A 20658-nucleotide genomic window follows, 5' to 3' on the forward strand; every position below is an offset into this window, starting at 1 on the left:
AACTGAGAAGCCAATTCGCAGCACTTATCGCGCCGACATCAGAGAGAGAAGACGGTCGTGATCGTACGCGAAGGAAGTCACAGAGTGGTCACGGTGTACTTTTTATGGTCGGAGGCTTCGCTTTGAGTTCCCTGGACGATGAAACACCGAAAACAGCTGAAGAGTCTGCAAAGGCGCAACTGACACCGGAAACAAAACCACCATTGCGTGACGAGAAGGGTCGGTTCCCAAGAAAGAAACCCGCTCAAAGTGGAAACACGGACAACAGGACTCGTGGGATAAAGGAGTAGAGTTTCAAGGAATGGTCGAAGATTGGTCCCCACCGAAGAAAAGAGAAACTCGTTTAAGTCAGGTGTGGTTTAAATCTTGTTTTCGCTATACGTGGCACCAAGCAATTCTCTAAAAGTTTTAAGACAAGTGCTTCATCAAGACTTTCTTTGCTCTGAAATAGTTCTCAATTTGAACTTTTGTATTATACCACAGGTAGCTCATAGCAAATTGTCAACATAATTATACCTGAACATTCTGACATTTCATTTTAAAATTCCAACATTTTTAGTTACAGTTACAACCTAATAATTACCATTAAAATGTATAAGCTTTAAATTTTTATCAGAAAGAAACAAAGAAGGAAAATTGCATTCCACATGGAAGTAGAATTATGGACTTGGATGTTTTGAGTTCATTGAAATGTAAGGCAGGTGAGAAGAAACATTTTTCTGCCTAAAGAAAATCAACACTAAAGAAAAGTCAAAATGAATTCTCAGTTTTACGGCAAGTACACACAGCTTCAAGGCTATAAAATTAACAGGTTTCCAAAAAAGAATTATGAGGTTGATTATACATGTATATCTTCAATACATTGTGGGAGGCGCGGTGGCCTCATGGTTAGTGCGCTCGTCTCCTGATCGAGCGGTCCGGGTTCGAGCCCTGGCCGGGGACATTGTGTTGTGTTCTTGGGCAAGACACTTTACTCTCACAGTGCCTCTCTCCACCCAGGTGTATAAATGGGTACCGGCGAACTTAATGCTGGGGGTAACCCTGCGATGGACTAGCATCCCTTCCAGGGGTGAGTAGAAATACTCCTAGTCGCTTCATGCTACAGAAACCGGGATAAGCTCCGGCCTGATGGGCCACTGGGCTCGTATGCAGACTTTACCTTATCTTCAATACATTACAAAACGTCTCATATACAATCAGCCATAAAAAGCCTCAGGTTGGTCCTTAAATTTTTGGGCAAGTTCCCAATAACAAGCGTGACACAATTGTTTGTCTATTGCGAGCAACAAAAATGTTTTTGATAAATTTGGAACAAACAAGCAGTTGTAAATTTGCCACAGACCACAAATTGCATTCACTGCATTTTGAAATGTTGTTAGTTTTTGCAAAAATTTACTTGTGCTCATTTGTTCCAAATTAAAGGAGAAAACACACTGCCAGAATAAAGTATCAGATCTTCCTGAGTATCAATATATTCACTTTATTTTCAGCCAATTTGTCATTGTGGAACATAACAGCAGAAAAAAAATGTGGGTTGGCCTCAGTGTTCTCAGTTACCTCTGCAGTGTGTGGTACAGAGAATGTTGTCAAGACCTCCAATGAACACAGGAGCGGTCAAAGAGGTCCACTCAGTCAGGATGTTAATTCAAGAGCTGTTCTTGGGTGTCCACATACAGGAATCGGTGAAACCCACCTAAATAATTTACTGTGTACATTAAATATTCCCTCTATGAATCCAGTAACTTTCAAGAGTAGAGAAAATGAGATTGGGCATGCAGTAGAGCAAGTAACAAAGAAAAGTTGCAAAACTGCAATGTCAGAAGAAAGAAATGCTGCCATCAAAAAGGGTCTAAAAGCAGATGACCAAGGCTGCATCAATATCCCCTGCTCATATGACATGGGTTGGCAAAAACGGGGAAAGGGGCATAACTCTTCAACCGGTCATGCTGCAGTCGTGGGTTTAACTTATGGGAAGGTTATGGACTACACTACAAGAACAAAATCCTGCAGGGTTTGCACAAATGCTAAAAAAACTGGAAAACAAGCCAAGCAACACAATTGCCGACTCAATCATACAGCATCATCAAAAGCAATGGAGCCTATGGCAGCAGTCCATTTGTTCACTGAAAGCCTAAATTCTAATGTCAAACTATCTGTTTATGTCGGGGATGAAGACTCCACAACAGCTGCACATATAAAAGAGAAGGTCCCTTATCCTGTAGAAAAGTGGACAGACATTGTGCATGCCAAAAGATCCCTTACTACAAGGCTGTATAACCTAAGCCAACGTGGAAAATTTGTAAATTCATCAACTCTCTCACAGAAAGTTATCAACTACTTGGTCAAATGTTTTCTTATAGCGTGTCTCAAAATAAGGGAAATCCATCAGCACTTCAAAAATCGTTAAAAAGCATTCTACCACATTCGTTTGGAGACCACAAAAATTGCAATGAATCATGGTGTGGTGCCAAGAAAGACCCTATTAACTATAAACACTCTGACTTACCCTATGGCAAAGATCTCTATGGCGATGACTTAAGGAAAGCTTTGGAAAGAAGTTTTGATGAATGTTGTACTGACATAGTAGTTGCAAAGTTATCACCTGGGTCAAATTCCCAGAGAAATGAGGCCCTAAACAGTGTTATAGGCTCAAAAAATCCCAAAATCAGATACTATGGTGGAAGTGAAAGTAATGACTTCCGAGTGGCCTGTGGCATCTCGCAAGTAAACCTTGGATATCAGTACATTAGCCAAACACTTGAGAGCCTCAACATTGAACCTGGTATACACTGTATCAGCTACATTGAAAGGATGGATCACAAGGCTACCCAAGACAAACTAAGAAAAAACAGCATTAATTTCAAATGCCGAAGAGCTCAACTACATAAGCAGAAGTTAAATCTTGATGGTAAAAAACAAGCTAAGGAAGGAAACACATACCAAAGTGGAATAGGACTTAACCTGGATCCAAACAATTCTACCAAACTGATCCAAGAATTTGACATTATCAATTTGAAAATTTCAAGTGAGGAGCTGAAAAACTTTGAAACATGCATTCCTGAATTAACGATCAGACCAATGGCGGAGAAATTTCCCTATGACAGAAACACTGTTTACAATTTCGTCATTTACGATATTGAAACAAACACGTCTGGAAAAACCGCAGAAATATGCCAGCTTTCAGCAGTTGATCAATCAGGTTTGCACTGTTTCAACGACTATATATTACCTTTGAGGGATGTAGATATTCATGCTACAAGGGTAAATGGTTTAAGTGTCCGAAAAGTCAGAGGCGTCAGGACCCTGTTCAAAAACAATCAACCAGTCGAAACTGTGTCACTTGGAAAGTCACTCGAAAATTTTCTAACCTACTTGGAGAAACTGTCAGGCGTGTGAAAGGCGATAATAATATTTATACTGTTTTAACCGGGCACAACTCTCAGGTTTTCGATAATCCAACTCTTCTTCGTCAAGGTGGACATCAACTTTGTGAAAAGCTTTCCTGTCTTAACGTTTTCTTTTCTGACACTCTCCCTGTGATGAAGAACTTGGTCAAACGTAAACATCCCTCTCTGGTCTTACCGGATGGTTCCACAGTTAAATTAAATCAACAATCCATTTATCAGACACTTTTCCATGAGCCTTTCCCCGCACACGATGCAATGGAGGATGTTAGAGCTTTAAGAAGAATAGTTTGAACATTTCAGAGGACATGTTGACAGAGAACATGTCAACAACACAGTACGCAGAAAACGACATGAAATACCTTGATTGTCACTAGAACTCCTGCAGACGTTCCGAGGAACGCTTTATCATCCAACAAACGCGGAATTCCCCATCAAGCAACAGATTGCTGAAAAAATAGCCGGAAGTGGCATTTCATATCGAGATCTTAAGAATGTTTTCGAGAAGTTCGAAGCAAAAGGGCTTGATGGCGTATTGTCTCTGCCTCCATCTTCAGCAACTAGCAAGGCTCCACGAGTGACAAAAACAACCCGTATTCTAGCCAAGATCGTTGAGCACTTCAAAGCAGTGGAGGAAACCACAAGTTAAAACGCATTTCCATAAGTATTACAACTCTTATTAGGTATACTTTTCGCCGTCGTGGGGAAAAATAAGCTTCTACATCTCGACTAATTTTCAACTAGCACGTGCGAAGGAAGCGAAACGTGAGCATGCGCAGTGCCGTAACTTGAAGAATTTCTATTTTGATGACGTCACGAAAATACAGGGGTCTTTGGGTGGTCTAAAACGCATATCAAGCGCGTTCCAGACGGTGAATTTTTTTGAAAATTGGCACATGGATAGGATTTTTCTTTTTCTCGCTGTTAAGCAAAAATCATCAAATTTTATACTTACGTCAATGTAATATGCGAAAAAAACGAAAATTGCGAATTCCTCTGAAAATTATGTACAGATTTTCTTGTAGCTTTGTCAGTTGAAACTCCTTGTGTGTTAACTGTGTTTCCCCCAAAACAAAGAAAATTCACCGTGTAGAAACCTAGAAACACCGTCTAGACGTCAGGCAGGTTAAAAAAACAAGCCAAGCATTTCTATCAGTAGTTGCCATAGCAACAACATTTAGGTTCTGAAAGTGTCTTCCATACGTAGCCTAAGGCTGTAAGTTTTTTATTATTGACCGTCTACCGAGTGCTATGTTGTAAACATTTGCCAAGGGAGAAATTACTTATGCATATTTAATATCCAAAGCTTTGTGAAATACTATATAGAGCCACCTTAAACAAGCTTTCATAGTCAAATGTCTCAATTGCTATGGCTTTACATAGCGTCAAATGGTCAAATCCCTCTATGAGACTCGCCTGCAGGGAATCATGGTAACTGTATTTATCAATACAAATATCCAGTCTAAGATGATGAATACAACTACTATGATTCCCTACAGGATTGTTTATTAAAGAAGAATCACCTACAAGAAAGATAGAAAATCCAAAAAATACTTTTTTAATGTGTTGCCGTAGTCTATATATCTCTTAGTTATCTTCTCATGCCTCCTTTGTCATTACATAGACTCACTGCCATGCGCCGCGGAACATCAGTGTGATGAGAATTCTAAATGCGTCGTTGATCCCCTGATACCAGACAAACCACATTGCGTATGTCTTGAGGGTTTTAGAGAGACTGCCAACGGAACGTGCGTTGGTAAGTTGCCTTACTGAAACAATATTCAATAATACTTTGTTTTGTTCGTAAGATAAGAAGGAAGTAACTGACAGGTCAATTTACTGAGAAAGTCATACTCACACTCAATTTTGAGGCTAGGATCGAATTTGTAACTCTTCTTACAAATTTCAGAATAAAAACTAACGGTAAAAAACCACGTTTCGATCTCTCTGAGATCATTTTCAAGTTGAAGAAAAAACGAATGAAATATACATATATAAGTTTAAATTAGGGCGTGTCAAACGATAAAATATGTAAATACAAGCGCTAAAATGTAAGTGTTAAAATAATAAAATACTATAAAACAACCTATATAAATAACTTTGCACGGATTGAATCTGACTGTTTGTTTAAGGTTGGCTTAAGCTCCTTTATAAAGAGCATTTCGTAGATCAGGCAGTCGAATTTACTTTCACACTTTTTCAAGATCTTAAAATCACGATATATGTCACTTGGGACTGTTCCATGCTGCTCTTTGATGTGATTCCCGATTGAAGACGATCCTTTGTGTTCCTCAACGCATTTATATTATATAGGTTTATTATTCATATATTATTATTTATATAGGTTTTTTTTATAGTATTATACTATTTTAACACTTACATGTTAGCGCTTGTATTTACATATTTTATCGTTTGACATTCACACGCCCTAATTTGTACTTATATATGTATATTTCATTCGTTTTTTCTTCAACTTGAAAATGACCTCAGAGAGATCGAAACGTCGTTTTTTACCGCTAGTTTTCATTCTGAAATGTTTTTCAAAAAAAAACTATTTATAAGACTCTTACAAATTGCTAAAACTATTCTGAGGAGGAATTCTAAGAAATTGTTTTAGCTTCTGCAAATTATTAAAAGTGCAAAGAAACACTTACCGACAGTTTGCTGCGAGGAAAAACATTTGGGAAATTAAGCGAAGGTAAGTTGGCCCCATTTTCTAGAGGATAGAGTGTCTGGGGAGAAATAAAAATTAACAAATCGAGTGTGATTTAGCGTTGTCTGTACTCTTATCGACAACGATATGCGTCATCACAGTGCTCAAAAAATTGTGCACCGAGTGAGTCCACAACAAATTTTGACCACAGTGATGCTTTTTGCGCATGCATTCCGGGTTCGAAGAAAACCAAGCATGGCAAGTGTTTAGGTGGGTGATGTCCGTACAGTGGGAAACTGCAGTGATAACATGTTATATGTTGGTAATGATGGCTCGAAATTGGCGCTATTCGAAGCGATTTCCCTAGAAGAGTACAAGACCTGTGACTGCAATTGACGAGAGTGCAGTACAGCAACGTTCCACACTAAATTTTTTTGTATATATATATATATTTTTTTTTTTTTTTTCAAATTGGATGGATAATGGCGATGTTGGGTGAAAGATGACGCTGAAGCATAGAACGTTAAAGGGTTTTTATGGACTATAACACCCTAGACGTTTGAGACACACAGCCCGGTTGGAGTCCTTGCCGGCATCAACAGCCTGTGTTTCTGACCAAGCTATGAATTAACTATCACAGTGCCTTTAGCTTTCCATCTGAGTAACAAGTAACTACGGTTGAAATTAATGCTGGAAGCTCTTCCAGGTTGGGGTATGTGGGGAAGTGAGGGGGTAGAAATATTCATGGTCACTTAGATCGCTTAATACTTCAAAAACCAAGACATGCTCCAGCGTATATATATGGAACACTAGTTTCAGTGCAGATTCCTCGCTTGATGTTCTCTTTGCATCCTGGAATAATCGTTCAATATTCCTTTTTTGCTGTAGAATGTTTTAAGGATGCGGACTGCAAGCACAACTATCTCGCATGCACCGTAGGAGAATGCACGTGCAAGGACGGACTTGCAATGGGCGACGACAAATCATGCCGTCCTGGTAAGAACGTCAAACAATGAACGCAATGAATAGAAGCGTTATGACATCAATAGTAATGATACTAGTGTTTGGTGGTATATGAAACCCTCCACAAATAATTTAACATGGCTCAAAACAATTTCCAGCAGTTAGATTTTGATGGCTCATTATAACCACTCTTTATCACTTAATGCGACAAAGATGGTGTCAAAACACTGCCCATTTATTACTGAACACGTTTTTATTATTTTCGTGACACAATAGGTTAGCAAAGCAACAGTCTGACCTGCTAAAACACCCTTAATTACAGCTTTAGGAGCTTATAATTCAAAAAGGCACGCGTTATGTTTTTTAAATTATCAAACTTTAATAAGTATGATAACATGCAACTTTGGGCAAAGTTTTTAAAAAAAGAAACCCTACATAGAGTTCAGAACTACTTTAAAGCTTTGATAATTTAAGTTAGCTTTAAACCCTATGTACAGTGTTGGTGATATATCTCCAGCCAGGTCCGTCGCTGGCCTGTTGTTGACATGGGGTCGTACGGTATATGGAAGCAGACAGGCCAAAGCGAGCTGCTTCAAATGTTTAAACTCTCCAGCTCCAGAGACGTTAACAGTTCATTAAGCACTCACAATTTAGAAAACGTCACAAAGTCCTAATAATTCACAAGTTTTGAAAAAAAAGTACGCTTTGATAACGAGCATGGAATTGACATGAAGAAATTTTGCTTTGGGATATTTTGCACCGATCTTAAACAACGCTTGGGTTCTAGCCAAATAATTTCTTGTTCGGTAAACGCACGCACCCACTAAACTCATGATATTCGCATTTGATTCTGTTAGGGCCTCTACACCCATGCCAAGCTGACGGTGATTGCCATTCTCGGGCAAAATGTGATATCGGAAAGTGCTATTGTCGAGGAAACAGCACCGGAAACGGGAAATTCTGCAGAGGTAATTATTAAGTATCATTCAAATCTTAGGCCCGATCTACACTACACTTCAGGAATTTGCAGACGGAGGCCTCACTCTGAAAAAGAATCAAATGTTTTCCTTCTACACTACGTGGGACGAAATTTTAAAACGCAAAAATCACCTGTCATTTGGATTTCTTTTTTAAGAATACTCGGACAGGGAAATAACATAAAATCCCTCATCGTGATACCGTCGTTTTCGAAAAGCTCCTTTTTCAATAATTTTTTTTTTTTTATGTCCACGCGAAAACGAAAAGCCGGCGTTTTGAAATTCCTCCGGCTGGAAGAGCGTTTTCGGAAAGCTTAGTTTCGTCACGGATTAGTGTGGACCAGGCCTGAGAGCCCTTATTCCTTTCCTCTTCAAGTCTAGTATCTGCGGACGTTTGAAATTTTAAACAAGCTTTCATAGTCAACTGTCTCAATTGCTATGGCTTCACATAGCGTCAAATGGCCAAATCCCTCTACATGACTCGCTTGCAGGGAATCATGGTAGCTGTATTCATCGAAACAAATATCCAGTCCAAGATGATGAAAACAACTACTATGATTCCCTGTAGGATTGTTTATTAAAGAAGAATCACCTACAAGAAAGATAGAAAATCCAAAAAATACTTTTTTCATGTGTTGCCGTAGTCAATATATCTCTTAGTCATCTTTTCATGACTCGTTTTCTTTGTCATTACATAGACTCACTGCCATGCGCCGCGGAACATCAGTGTGATGAGAATTCTAAATGCGTTGTTGATTCCCTGATACCAGACAAACCACATTGCGTATGTCTCGAGGGTTTTAGAGAGACTGCCGACGGAACGTGCGTGGGTAAGTTGCCTTACTGAAACAATACTCAATAATACTTTGTTTGTTCGTAAGATAAGAAGGAAGTAACTGACAGATCCATTTACTGAGAAACTCATACTCAAACTCAATTTTGGGTCTAGGATCGAATTTGTAACTCCTCTTACAAATTGCCAAAAATATTCTGAGGAGGAATTCTGAGAAATTGTTTTAGCTCCTGCAAATTACTAAAAGTGCAAAGAAACACTTACCGACAGTTTTCTGTGAGGAAAAGCATATGGAAAATTAAATGAAGGTAAGTTTCCCCTATTTTCTAGAGGATAGAGTATCTGAGGAGAAATAAAAATTTAAAAAAATCGAGTGTGGTTTAGTGTTGTCTGTACTCTTATCGACAACGATATGCGTTATCACAGTGGTCAAAATGTTGTGCACACATTTTGACCACAGTTATGCTTTCTGCGCATGCATTTGTGGCTCAAAGAAAACCAAGGATGGAAAGTGTTAGGTGAGTGATGTCCGTACAGTGGGAAACTGCATTGATAAGATGTATATATGTTGGTGTTGATGGCTCGGAAATTGGCGCTATGCGAAGCGATTTCCGTAGAAAAGTACAAGGGCTGTAACAACATTTGACGATAGTGTTGTACAGCAACGTTCCACACTAAGTTTTTTGGAATTTTTTTTTTTTCAAATTGGTTAGATAATGGCGATGTTGGGTGAAAGATGATGCTGAAGCTAAGAAAATTAAGGGTTTTGGTGGACTGTAACACCCTAGACGTTTGAGAGACACAGCCCGGTTGGAGTCCTTGCCGGCATCAAGGGGCTGTGTTTCTGCCCAAGCTAAGAATTTACTATCAGTGCCTTTAGCTTTCCATCTGAGTAACAAGAAGCTACGGTTGAAATTAATGCTGAAAGCACTTCCAGGTTGGGGTATGTGGGGAAGTGAGGGAGTAGAAATAATCATAGTCACTGAGATCGCTTAATACTTTAAAAACCAAGATAAGCTCCAGTGTGTATATATGTATATCTATCTATCTATCTATCTATCTATATATATATATATATCTATACATGGAACACTAGTTCCAGTGCAGAGTCCTTGCTTAGTGTTCTCCTTGCACCCTGGTATAATCGTTCAACATTCCTTTTTTGCTGTAGAATGCTTTAAGGACGCGGACTGCTCGCATAACTATCATGCATGCACCAAAGGAGAATGCACGTGCAAAGACGGACTTATACGTGCATTGGACGACGAGAAATCATGCGATCCTGGTAAGAACGTCAAACAATAAACGCAATGAATAGAAGCGTTATGACATCAATAGTAATGATACTAGTGTTTTGTGGTATATGAAACCCTTCACAAATAATTTAACATGGCTCAAAACAATTTCCAGCAGTTAGATTTTGATGGGTCATTATAAGCACTCTTTATCACTTGATGCTACAATGGTGTCAAAACACTGCCCACTTATTACTGAACACGTTTTTATCATTTTCGTGACACAATAGGTTAGCAACGCAACAGTATGACCTGCTAAAACACCCTTAACTACAGCTTTAGGAGCTTATAATTCAACAACGGCAGGCGTAATTTTTTAAAATTACCAAATTTTAATAACAATGATAACACGCAACTTTTGACTAAGGTTTAAAAGAAAAAAGAATCCGTACATAGAGTTCAGAGCTACTTTAAAGTTTCAAAAATTTAAGGTGGCTCTGAACCTTATGTACAGTGTTGGTGATATATCTCCAGCCAGGTCTGTCGCTGGCCTGTTGTTGACATGGGGTCGTATAGTATATGGAAGCAGACAGGGCAAAGCGAGCTGATCCAAATATTTAAGCTCTCCAGCTCCAGAGAAGTTAACAATTTATTAAGCACGCACAATTTAGAAAACGTCACAAAGTCCTAATAATTCACAACTTTCAAAAAAAGGACGCTTTGATAATGAGGATGGAATTTGCCAGAAGAAATTTTGCTTTGGGATATTTTGCCCATATCTTGAACAGCGCTTGAGTTCCAGCCAAATAATTTCTCCTTCGGATCCCCCACTAAGCCACTAAACTCATGATGTTCGCATTTGATTCTGTTAGGGCCTCTACACCAATGCCAAGCTGACAGTGATTGCCATTCTCGGGCAAAGTGTGATATCGGAAAGTGCTATTGTCGAGGAAACAGCACCGGAAACGGGAAATTCTGCAGAGGTTATTATTATGTATCATTCAAATCTAAGGCAGGGTCTACTTTAGACTGGAGGAATTTGCAAACGGAGGCGTCCCTCTGAAAAAGTATCAAATGTTTTCCATCTGCACTACGCCAGACGAGTTTTAAAACACAACAATCACCGGTCATTTGGATTTCTGTTAGAGGAAAACTCGCACAGGGAAATCACATAAAATCACTCATCGTGACACCGTCCTTTTCAAAAAGCTCCTTTTTAATTTTCTTTCTTTTTTTTTTCATTTTTTTTTTATGTCCACGTGAAAACGAAAAGCCGGCGTTTTGAAATTCCTCCGGCTGGAAGAGCGTTTTCGAAAAGCTTAGTTTCGTCACGGATTAATGTGGACCACGCCTGAGAACCCGTATTCCTTTTCCCTTCAACTATAGCATCCCCGCACTTTGAATTTTTAAACAAGCTCTCATAGTCACACTCGCTATGGCTTGACATAGGGTCAAATGGCCAAATCCCGCTATGAGACTTGCCTGCAGGGAATCATGGTAGTTGTATTCATCAAAACAAATATCCATTCCAAGATGATGAATACAAGTACTATGATTCCCTCCAGGCGTACCCCCACAGGATTGTTTACTAAAGAAGAATCACCTACAAGAAAGATAGAAAATCCAAAAAATACCTTTTTCATGTGTTGCCGTAGTCTGTATATCTCCTAGTTATCTTCTCATGCCTCCTTTTCTTTGTCATTACATAGACTCACTGCCATGCCCCGCGGAGCATCAGTGTGATGAGAATTTTGAATGCGTTGTTGATTCCCTGATACCAGACAAACCACATTGCGTATGTCTCGAGGGTTTTAGAGAGACTGCCAACGGAACGTGCGTTGGTAAGTTGCCTTACTGAAACAGTACTCAATAATACTTTGTTTGTTCGTAAGATAAGAAGGACGGACCTAAAAAGTCAATTTACTGAGAAACTCATACTCACAATTAATTTTGGGTCTAGGATCGAATTTGTAGCTCCTCTTACAAATTGCCAAATATATTCTGAGGAGGAATTCTGAGAAATTGTTTCAGCTCCTGCAAATTACTAAAAGTGCAAAGAAACACTTACCGACAGTTTTCTGCGAGGAAAAGCATTTGGAAAATTAAATGAAGGTAAGTTTCCCCTATTTTCTAGAGGATAGAGTATCTGGGGAGAAATAAAAATTAACAAATAGAGTGTGGTTTAGCGTTGTCTGTACTCTTATCGACAACGATATACGTTATCACAGTGGTCAAAACGTTGTGCGCAGAGTGAGTCCACAACAAATTTTGACCACAGTTATGCTTTTTGCGCATGTATTTGTGGCTCGAAGAAAACCAAGGATGGAAAGTGTTAGGTGAGTGACGTCCGTACAGTGGGAAACTGCAGTGATAAGATGTAGATGTTGGTGTTGATGGCTCGGAAATTGGCGCTAGTCGAAGCGATTTCCCTAGAAGAGTACAAGGCCTGTGACAGCATTTGGCGAAAGTGCAGTACCGCGACGTTCCACACTAAATTTTTTCGATTTTTTCTTTTTTGCCAAATTGGTTAGATAATGGCGATGTTGGGTGACAGATGATGCTGAAGCTAAGAAACCTAAGGGTTTTTGTAGACTGTAACGCCCTAGACGTTTGATAGACACAGCCCGGTTGGAGTCCTTGCCGGTATCAAGGGGCTGTGTTTTTAAGCAAGCTAAGAATTTACTATCACAGTGCCTTCAGCTTTCCATCTGAGTAACAAGTAGCTACGGTTGAAATTAATGCTGGAAGCTCTTCCAGGTTGGGGTATGTAGGGAAGTTAGGGAGTAAAAATATTCATAGCCACTGAGATCGCTTGATACTTAAAAAACGAAGATAAGCTCCAGCCTATATATATTGTAACGTGCGCGGGCGACAACAACTTCCAGTCAAGGAGTCCAACAGCCAACGGTTAATTACTCGACTCTCAACATTTAGCTTACTTGTACGTGGCAAGTCTACTAACACACACAGGCCACTCCATAACGTGAGTCCCCTATATAGGCTGTATTACGAGTACATTGCGCATCCCGTACTCGCCATACAACCGTCTCTTAGTCTTAGAACTCTTGCGAGTGTACATCGAAATACAACCGTTATACCTCTTAGAACGCGCATCATAGCTCGTGCAATCACTATATCAGTTTCATTACACTTCCCCCTTCCAATAAAAGAGATGCGTCCTCGCATCAAGGGTCACCCCAACAACGCTATTTTACATAATCCAAAAAAACAACAACAACGACAACGGAGAAAGCATTAACTTGAAAAAGATCTTTCCCGAAATCTCTAATGTAATTTTGAACTGTTGAAAATGTTTTACTTAAACTTAAATGGAACTTAAATGTAACTATGAACCGTTCCAAATGTCTTGATCAGACTGAAATGGTAACTCTTGACAAATAGCATTCTCGGGGCCAACTTCCAAATTCATTGGCTCAACATGTGCCTTTCGTGAAATGGTTTCAGGCAGTCATGGTGTACAAACTTGGGCTTCCCCTTGGGGGTCCTCTGGATTCCATAAACTACGTCCGTAACTTGTTTGGTAACTTCCCAGGGACCCTCCCATCGAGTTTGCAGCTTGGGACTTCTGCCTTTCTTCCTCTGAGGATTGTACAACCACACCTTCTCCCCTTCTGATAAGAATTTGCTCAAGATCTCTGGTCATATAATCGCTTCTGTCGTCGGCTCGCAATGTCCAAATTGTTACGGGCAAGCTGATGTGTTTTTCTGACCTGTTCCCTCAGGTTCCAGGCAAAGTCAGTGGAATCTGGTGGTGTGACTGGAACCGGAGGAGAAGCGAACATTAGATCTACAGGTAGCCTGACATCGCGTCCAAACATTAGCTCGTTCGGTGTACAGCCAGTGCTTGCATGTATCGCAGACCGATAAGCCATGGCCATAAGAGGTAGTAGCTGATCCCAGTTCCGCTGGTTTTCTTGGACAAATTTGGATAACATAGCCTCCAGCGTACGATTTAGTCGTTCCACCATCCCGTCTGATTGTGGGTGCAAGGGTGTTGTCCAAGTCTTCTTGATATCCAGAACCCTGCAAACTTCCTTAAACAGCACCGATTCGAAGTTACGTCCTTGGTCAGTGTGAATTTGCAAGGGAACACCAAACCTGCAAATAACCTCAGTAACCAAGAGATGTGCCACAGTCGCTGCGGATTGTTCAGGCATGGCAAGTGCCTTCACCCATTTCGAGAAGTAATCCATAACCACCAAAATGTACCGATTTCCCTGGTCTGTTTCCGGCAGAGGGCCTTATACATCAATGGCGAGCCTCTCAAGGAGTGCCCCCACATTGTAAACTTGTAGTGGAGCTTGAAACTTTTTCTGCGGCTTTCTTCGAGATGAGCACTTTAGGCAGTTTCCGCAGCACGCCTTTACATCACGGCTGCTTCCACACCAATAGTAGCGCTGCTTGACACGCTGCAGGGTCTTCTTCACTCCCAGATGACTAGCTGTCACTGAGTCATGTAGAGACAACAACACTTTTTCTTGCAGACTCTTAGGAATGACCAATTTTAAGCTTTGCTCTTGCCGGAGACTTGCGACCTCCCACTTGCAGTACAGAATCCCTTCCTTCAGGATAAGTCTCTCAAACTGCGCCCAATAGCCCTTAAGCTCTGGAGAAAGAGAAGAAATTTGCTCCCACTTAGGTCACCCCTGTCCAGATTCCAGCCAGCTTATTACAGGTGATAAAATGGGGTCGCATCGTTGCTCATTTTGTAGTTCCTCTCCGTTATTCCATCAATCCAGCATTCCATTTCTTGAGAGGAACCTGCTCCTAAATTACGTTCCCGACTTCCATTCCTTGTAACTGCACCACAGAACGAATCATCATCGGGCTCGCGCCTTGCCTCGATTCTGTCGCAAAATCCACACTCACCACGACCGCATGGTTTCCTCGACAATGCATCTGCATTCCCATGCTTGGCTCCCGGACGGTATACTACTTCATAGTCATAAGTACCCAGGATTTCTAACCATCGTGCCATTTGTCCTTCCAAATCTTTGAAGCTCATCAGCCACTGCAAAGCTCCATGATCAGTTCGGACAGTGAATTTTCTTCCGTACAAGTAATGGTGGAAATGGCGTATCCCATCTACCACAGCAAGTAACTCACGGCTGTGACACAATAATTTCTTTCCGCTTTTCTCAATGCTCTGCTGAAGTATGCAATCACTTTTTCAGTGCCATTTTGAACTTGTGAAAGGACTGCTCCGATTGCCACCCCACTATCGTCAGTATCCAGGATAAACGTGTCATCAAGGGTTGGGTATGCCAGGACTGGAGCTGAGGCAAGATTCTCCTTTAAAGTGCAGAAAGCCTTATTACAGGCTTCCGTCCATGAGAATTCCTTCCCACTCTCAGTCAGCTCGTGTAGTGGCTTAGCAATGTGGGCATATTCATAGATGAAACGGCGATAATAGGACGTGAGGCCGAGAAAACTCCTAACTTCTGCGACTGCGCGTGGAACTGGCCAGGCACTGACAGCTTCTGTCTTACTCGGGTCAGTACTCACTCCATCTCCACCTACGACATGGCCCAAAAAGGTAACTTTCCTCTGGAACAAAACACATTTCTTTGGGCTGAGCTTTAGGTTAGCAGATCGTAACCGTTCAAAAACGAGTCGTAAGCGCCTCACGACCTCTTCAAATGACTTAGCGTGCACAATGACATCGTCCAGGAAAATCAGCAATATTTGCCACGGTAAGCCCACGAGAACCCTCTCCATCAACCTCTCAAATATGGCCGGAGCATTGCAAAGACCAAAGGGCATCACATTGAACTGATACAGGCCAGAACCTGTGGAAAATGCTGTCTTCTCCTTGTCCTTTTCTGCCATCTCTACCTGCCAATAACCACTAGCTAAATCCAATGTACAAAACCACTGCGACCCGAACAGCGCATCAAAACAATCTTCGATCCTCGGAAGTGGATAAGAGTCTTTAACAGTGACCCCGTTCACCTTTCGGTAATCTATGCAAAAGTGTATCGTTCCATCTTTCTTCTTCACCAGGACTACGGGAGAAGACCATGGACTCGATGACGGCTCAATGATACATTTGGCCAACATCTTCTCTACTTCTTCCGCCGCTTTCTCTTTCAATTGTAGGGGAAGTCACCTCGGTGCTTGCTTGATAGGTTTGGACTCCCCTGTGATAATCTTGTGCTGGGTTATGCTTGTGCGGCCGAAAGGGTTTGTAGAGGTGGCAAACACATCTTGATATTCGTTCAGCAAGTCAGTCAACACTCCGATTTGTTCATCATTCAAGCCTTCCGTACTTCTATGCAGCAATTCCTCCAGCTCTACGGGCAGAGATCGCTGCTGATCTTGCTCTTTGTTTGCGCATTCTGTTGGTTGACCCTCTCGAGCAACTCGTACCTCAGTCTCTGCCTTCTGAGCGTTCCTGAACCACGGTTCTCCATCTACCTGATTGCTATCTACTGGTTCGGAAAGCGCTGCCAGGGTGTTTTTCTAGACACGCCTTGGATGTGACGTGGGGTTGAGAAGACGAATAGGGATTGGACCATCCATTTTGATAAGCGATATGCCAACCAAGAGTTTGCTGTGCTGAACAAAATCCAATGTAGGTTCCAGAATTGCCAGACCTCCATTACACGTGTCTAGAACCTTTGCGGCTGCTATCATTTCACTATTTGCTGGGACTAACACCGTATCCTCGACTACCACCCTCAAGCATTGATAATTGCTAGGCTCCCTCTCTTCTGCCGGTTTTGCTCCAGTTCCACTTGCACTTGTCAACTCGGGGATGAATAGTTACAGCTGGCCTTCAAGAGCTGTAATGATCTGACAATCATACCGGCGCACAAAATCCATACCCAAAATCCCTTCCAGCTCTATGTCTGCAATCCACACCTCCTGCAGAGCCCGCTTCCCTTCTACTTCCAATTCGAATGTCCCCTTGCCACGAAACGGTTTTGCACTGCCATCGGCTAAAATCATACGGGTCTCGACTTTCTCAAGCACTGGTCGCCTTGGTGCACTGATCTTCTCCAGTACTGCTGGGCTCAAAATCGTTATATTCGAACCCGTATCCACCAGAAACTTGACGTCCACTCCCTCTACCTTACTGGAGATGTACAGTCCTAGCTGATATTCATTTCCACGCAGAGTACCAGCTCTTGGATACAGGGGCCGTTGATAACGACGCGGGACCGAGCTTAGGCCCTTCGGTTCGGTCCGTCATCGTTTCCCTGGTTGTAACAGAAATTTGGGCAATTACGCGAAAAATGTCCGGGCTTACCGCAGTTCCAGCAATTTCCTCCACCGACATTTCTTGGACCCCACGAGCTAGCGTGCTCCATTCCAGGCAGGGCGTTACGGGCAGGACGATCAATTTTCTTCATGAAATCCTCCATTAGACGCCTCTGCTCTTCTCGATCTTTCTTCATTTCGGACAAATTCTTGCTGATAGATGAATCGAGGAAATGACGTTGTTTGTCTGAAACTTGTGCGCCCACCATATTCGCAGTCAGTCGGCCTGGTCTCAGACGTTGACGTTCAGATATCTGAAATGCCTCCACTTCTGTAGCTATGGAGAGGGCTTCTTGTATCGTTACCGGTCTAGTTTGAAGTATTTTCCAGCGGATATCCGTATCGGCTATTGCATCGACAAAGTAGTCCTTTTCTAGAACTTCCCGCACAGATAGGGGTGCTTCCGTATATGCTTGCCTTACGAGTCGCTGGATCACCTGTGCAAGTTCTGGAAGTGACTCGTCCTTTCCTCTGGTGCAGCTTTTCAGTTGTGATCTAAACACTTCCATCTTTCCACCGTTACCGAACCGCAGCGACAACGCTTCCCTGAGGGCCTGAAAATTTCTTCTCAAGTTTGCGTCCAAATCAGCCAGCACGGCCTGTGCACACCCTGACAAACTCGCGGCGAGGTAAATGGCCATTGTAGACGTATTCCAGCCATTTAATTCTGCAATCAGTTCGAACTCAACTTGATAGTCGTACCAAGACGTCTTTCCATCATACGGCGAGGACGTAATTAGTGGTTTTGCCGAGAGAGGGCGGTTTTCCACGTTCCTACGGCTAATTTCCGGTTCTCGACCACGCAAATCGTCTTCCGGTTCGCCGCCAGGTCCTGCGCGGGCCGCATTATCTAGCCGCCATATTTTTTCGTCGAGCAGGTCGATTTGCTCTTGAAATCTGTCGCCCATTCGTCGCTCCATGTCTTCACTGGTACTCAAAATTCTGTTGCCCAATTCCTGGAGAGCTGACATAAACGAAGCTGGTGATTCTTGACCGAAGGAATAGCAACCATTTTCGTTCGGAGTCGTCGAATTCTGCACGACGTCCTGTTCCACATGGAATTCTCCACGATAATTTTCTTCTGCATCCAACTGGACCTCGCAATTACTCTGATCAGTCGCTGCCATCCTAAAGAAGCTCACTGTTCAAACAACGCTAGTAAACTAAACTTTAACGGTCGCCTGGATCACGCCACCAACTAATGGCAACCACAACTAACTACGGCAACCAATAAACAATGTCCTAAAATATATTTCTAACGACCAAAACAACGGTAACTACCACATAAAGTGCTTCGTAGCAACCAGTGCGCCACTACAAGTCGAAATATCTCGTCGTGCAGCTTTACTACAACACCACACAACAGCCGTTTGCAGGACAACTATCTACACCATAACAAAACCATCTACCTGAACTTTAGCTGACTTTGGTCGTGGTTCGAATCCCACTTCTGACACGAAATGTAACGCGTGCGGGCGACAAATACTTCCAGTCAAGGAGTCCAACAGCCAACGGTTTAATTACTCGACTCTCAACGTTTAGCTTACTTGTACATGGCAAGTCTACTAACACACACAGGCCACTCCATAACTTGAGTCCCTTATATACACTGTATTACGAGTACATTCGCATCCCGTACTCGCCATATAACCGTCTCTTATTCTTAGAACTCTTGCGAGTATACATTCAAATACAACCGTTAAACATCTTAGCACGCGTATCATAGCTCGTGCAATCACTATATCAGTTTCATTACAATAAATATATATGAAACACTAGTTCCATTGCAGAGTCCTTACTTAGTGTTCTTCTCGCACCCTGGAATAATCGTTCAATATTCCTTTTTTGCTGTAGAATGCTTTAAGGACGCGGACTGCTCGCATAACTATCATGCATGCACCAAAGGAGAATGCACATGTAAGGACGGACTTGTACGTGCAATGGACGACGAGAAATCTTGCGATCCTGGTAAGAACGTCAAACATTAAACGCAATGAATAGAAGCGTTATGACATCAATAGTAATGATACTAGTGTTTTGTGGTATATGAAACCCTTCACAAATAATTTAACATGGCTCAAAACAATTTCCAGCAGTTAGATTTTGGTGGGTCATTATAAGCACTCTTTATCACTTGATGCTACAATGGTGTCAAAACACTGCCCACTTATTACTGAACACGTTTTTATCATTTTCGTGACACATGAGGTTAGCAAAGCAACAGTATGACCTGCTAAAACACCCTTAATTACAGCTTTAGGGGGTTTATAATTCAAAACCGGCACGCGTAATTTTTTCTTAATTATCAAATTTTAATAAGAATGATAACACGCAACTTTTAACAAAGGTTTAAAAGAAAAAAAGAATCCGTACATAGAGTTCAGAGCTACTTTATAGTTTTCAAAATTTAAGGTAGCTCTCAACCCTATGCATAGTGTTGGTGATATATCTCCAGCCAGGAGGGTCGCTGGCTTGTTGTTGACATGGGGTCGTACAGTATATGGAGGCAGACAGGCCAAAGCGAGCTGGTCCAAATATTTAAGCTCTCCAGCTCCAGAGACGTTAACAATTCATTACGCACTCACAATTTACAAAACGTCACAAAGTCCTAATAATTCACAACTTTCAAAAAACGTACGCTTTGATAATCAGGATGGAATTTGCCAGAAGAAATTTTACTATGGGATATTTTGCACAGATCTTGAACAGCGCTTGGGTTCTAGCCAAATAATTTCTCGTTCGGATCACGCACTAAGCCACTAAACTCATGATGTTCGCATTTGATTCTGTTAGGGCCTCTACACCAATGCCAAGCTGACAGTGATTGCCATTCTCGGGCAAAGTGTGATATCGGAAAGTGCTATTGTCGAGGAAACAGCACCGGAAACGGGAAATTCTGCAGAGGTAATTAGTATGTATCATTGAAATCTAAGGCAGGGTCTACTTTAGACTGGAGGAATTTTCAAAGGGAGGTTTCACTCTGAAAAAGTATTAAATGTTTTCCATCTACACTACGCTGGACGAGTTTTAAAACGCAACAATCAGCGGTCATTTGGATTTCTGTTGGAGGAAAACTCGCACAGGGAAATCACATAAAATCACTCATCGTGACACCGTCCTTTTCAAATAGCTCCTTTTTGATTTTCTTTCTTTTTTTTTTTTTTATGTCCACGCGAAAACGAAAAGCCGGCGCTTTGAAATTCCTCCGGCTGGAAGAGCGTTTTCGAAAAGCTTAGTTTCGTCACGGATTAATGTGGACCACGCCTGAGAACCCGTATTCCTTTTCCCTTCAACTATAGCATCCCCGCACTTTGAATTTTTAAACAAGCTCTCATAGTCACACTCGCTA

General features: G+C 41.7%; 1 protein-coding gene and 1 pseudogene across 1 annotated transcript in view; both read left to right on the forward strand.

Moving 5' to 3' along the window:
• Positions 1 to 710: 710 nt before the first annotated feature.
• LOC145502384 (uncharacterized) lies at positions 711 to 4247 on the forward strand (annotated as a pseudogene).
• Positions 4248 to 4860: 613 nt separating this feature from the next.
• The window catches only part of LOC145502371 (zonadhesin-like), a 31786-nt gene continuing 15988 nt past the window's right edge, over positions 4861 to 20658 (forward strand). The window contains exons 1-9 of the mRNA XM_081481685.1: positions 4861 to 5160; positions 6946 to 7053; positions 7878 to 7988; positions 8696 to 8827; positions 9962 to 10075; positions 10898 to 11008; positions 11735 to 11866; positions 19164 to 19277; positions 20103 to 20213. Of these exons, the coding sequence (XP_081337811.1) occupies positions 7026 to 7053; positions 7878 to 7988; positions 8696 to 8827; positions 9962 to 10075; positions 10898 to 11008; positions 11735 to 11866; positions 19164 to 19277; positions 20103 to 20213 (853 nt within the window). The 5' untranslated portion in view covers positions 4861 to 5160; positions 6946 to 7025. The remainder of the gene's footprint in view (positions 5161 to 6945; positions 7054 to 7877; positions 7989 to 8695; positions 8828 to 9961; positions 10076 to 10897; positions 11009 to 11734; positions 11867 to 19163; positions 19278 to 20102; positions 20214 to 20658) is intronic.

This window comes from Orbicella franksi, chromosome 11 (genome assembly GCF_964199315.1).
Source record: "Orbicella franksi chromosome 11, jaOrbFran1.1, whole genome shotgun sequence".
NCBI classification, from domain to species: Eukaryota; Metazoa; Cnidaria; class Anthozoa; order Scleractinia; family Merulinidae; genus Orbicella; species Orbicella franksi.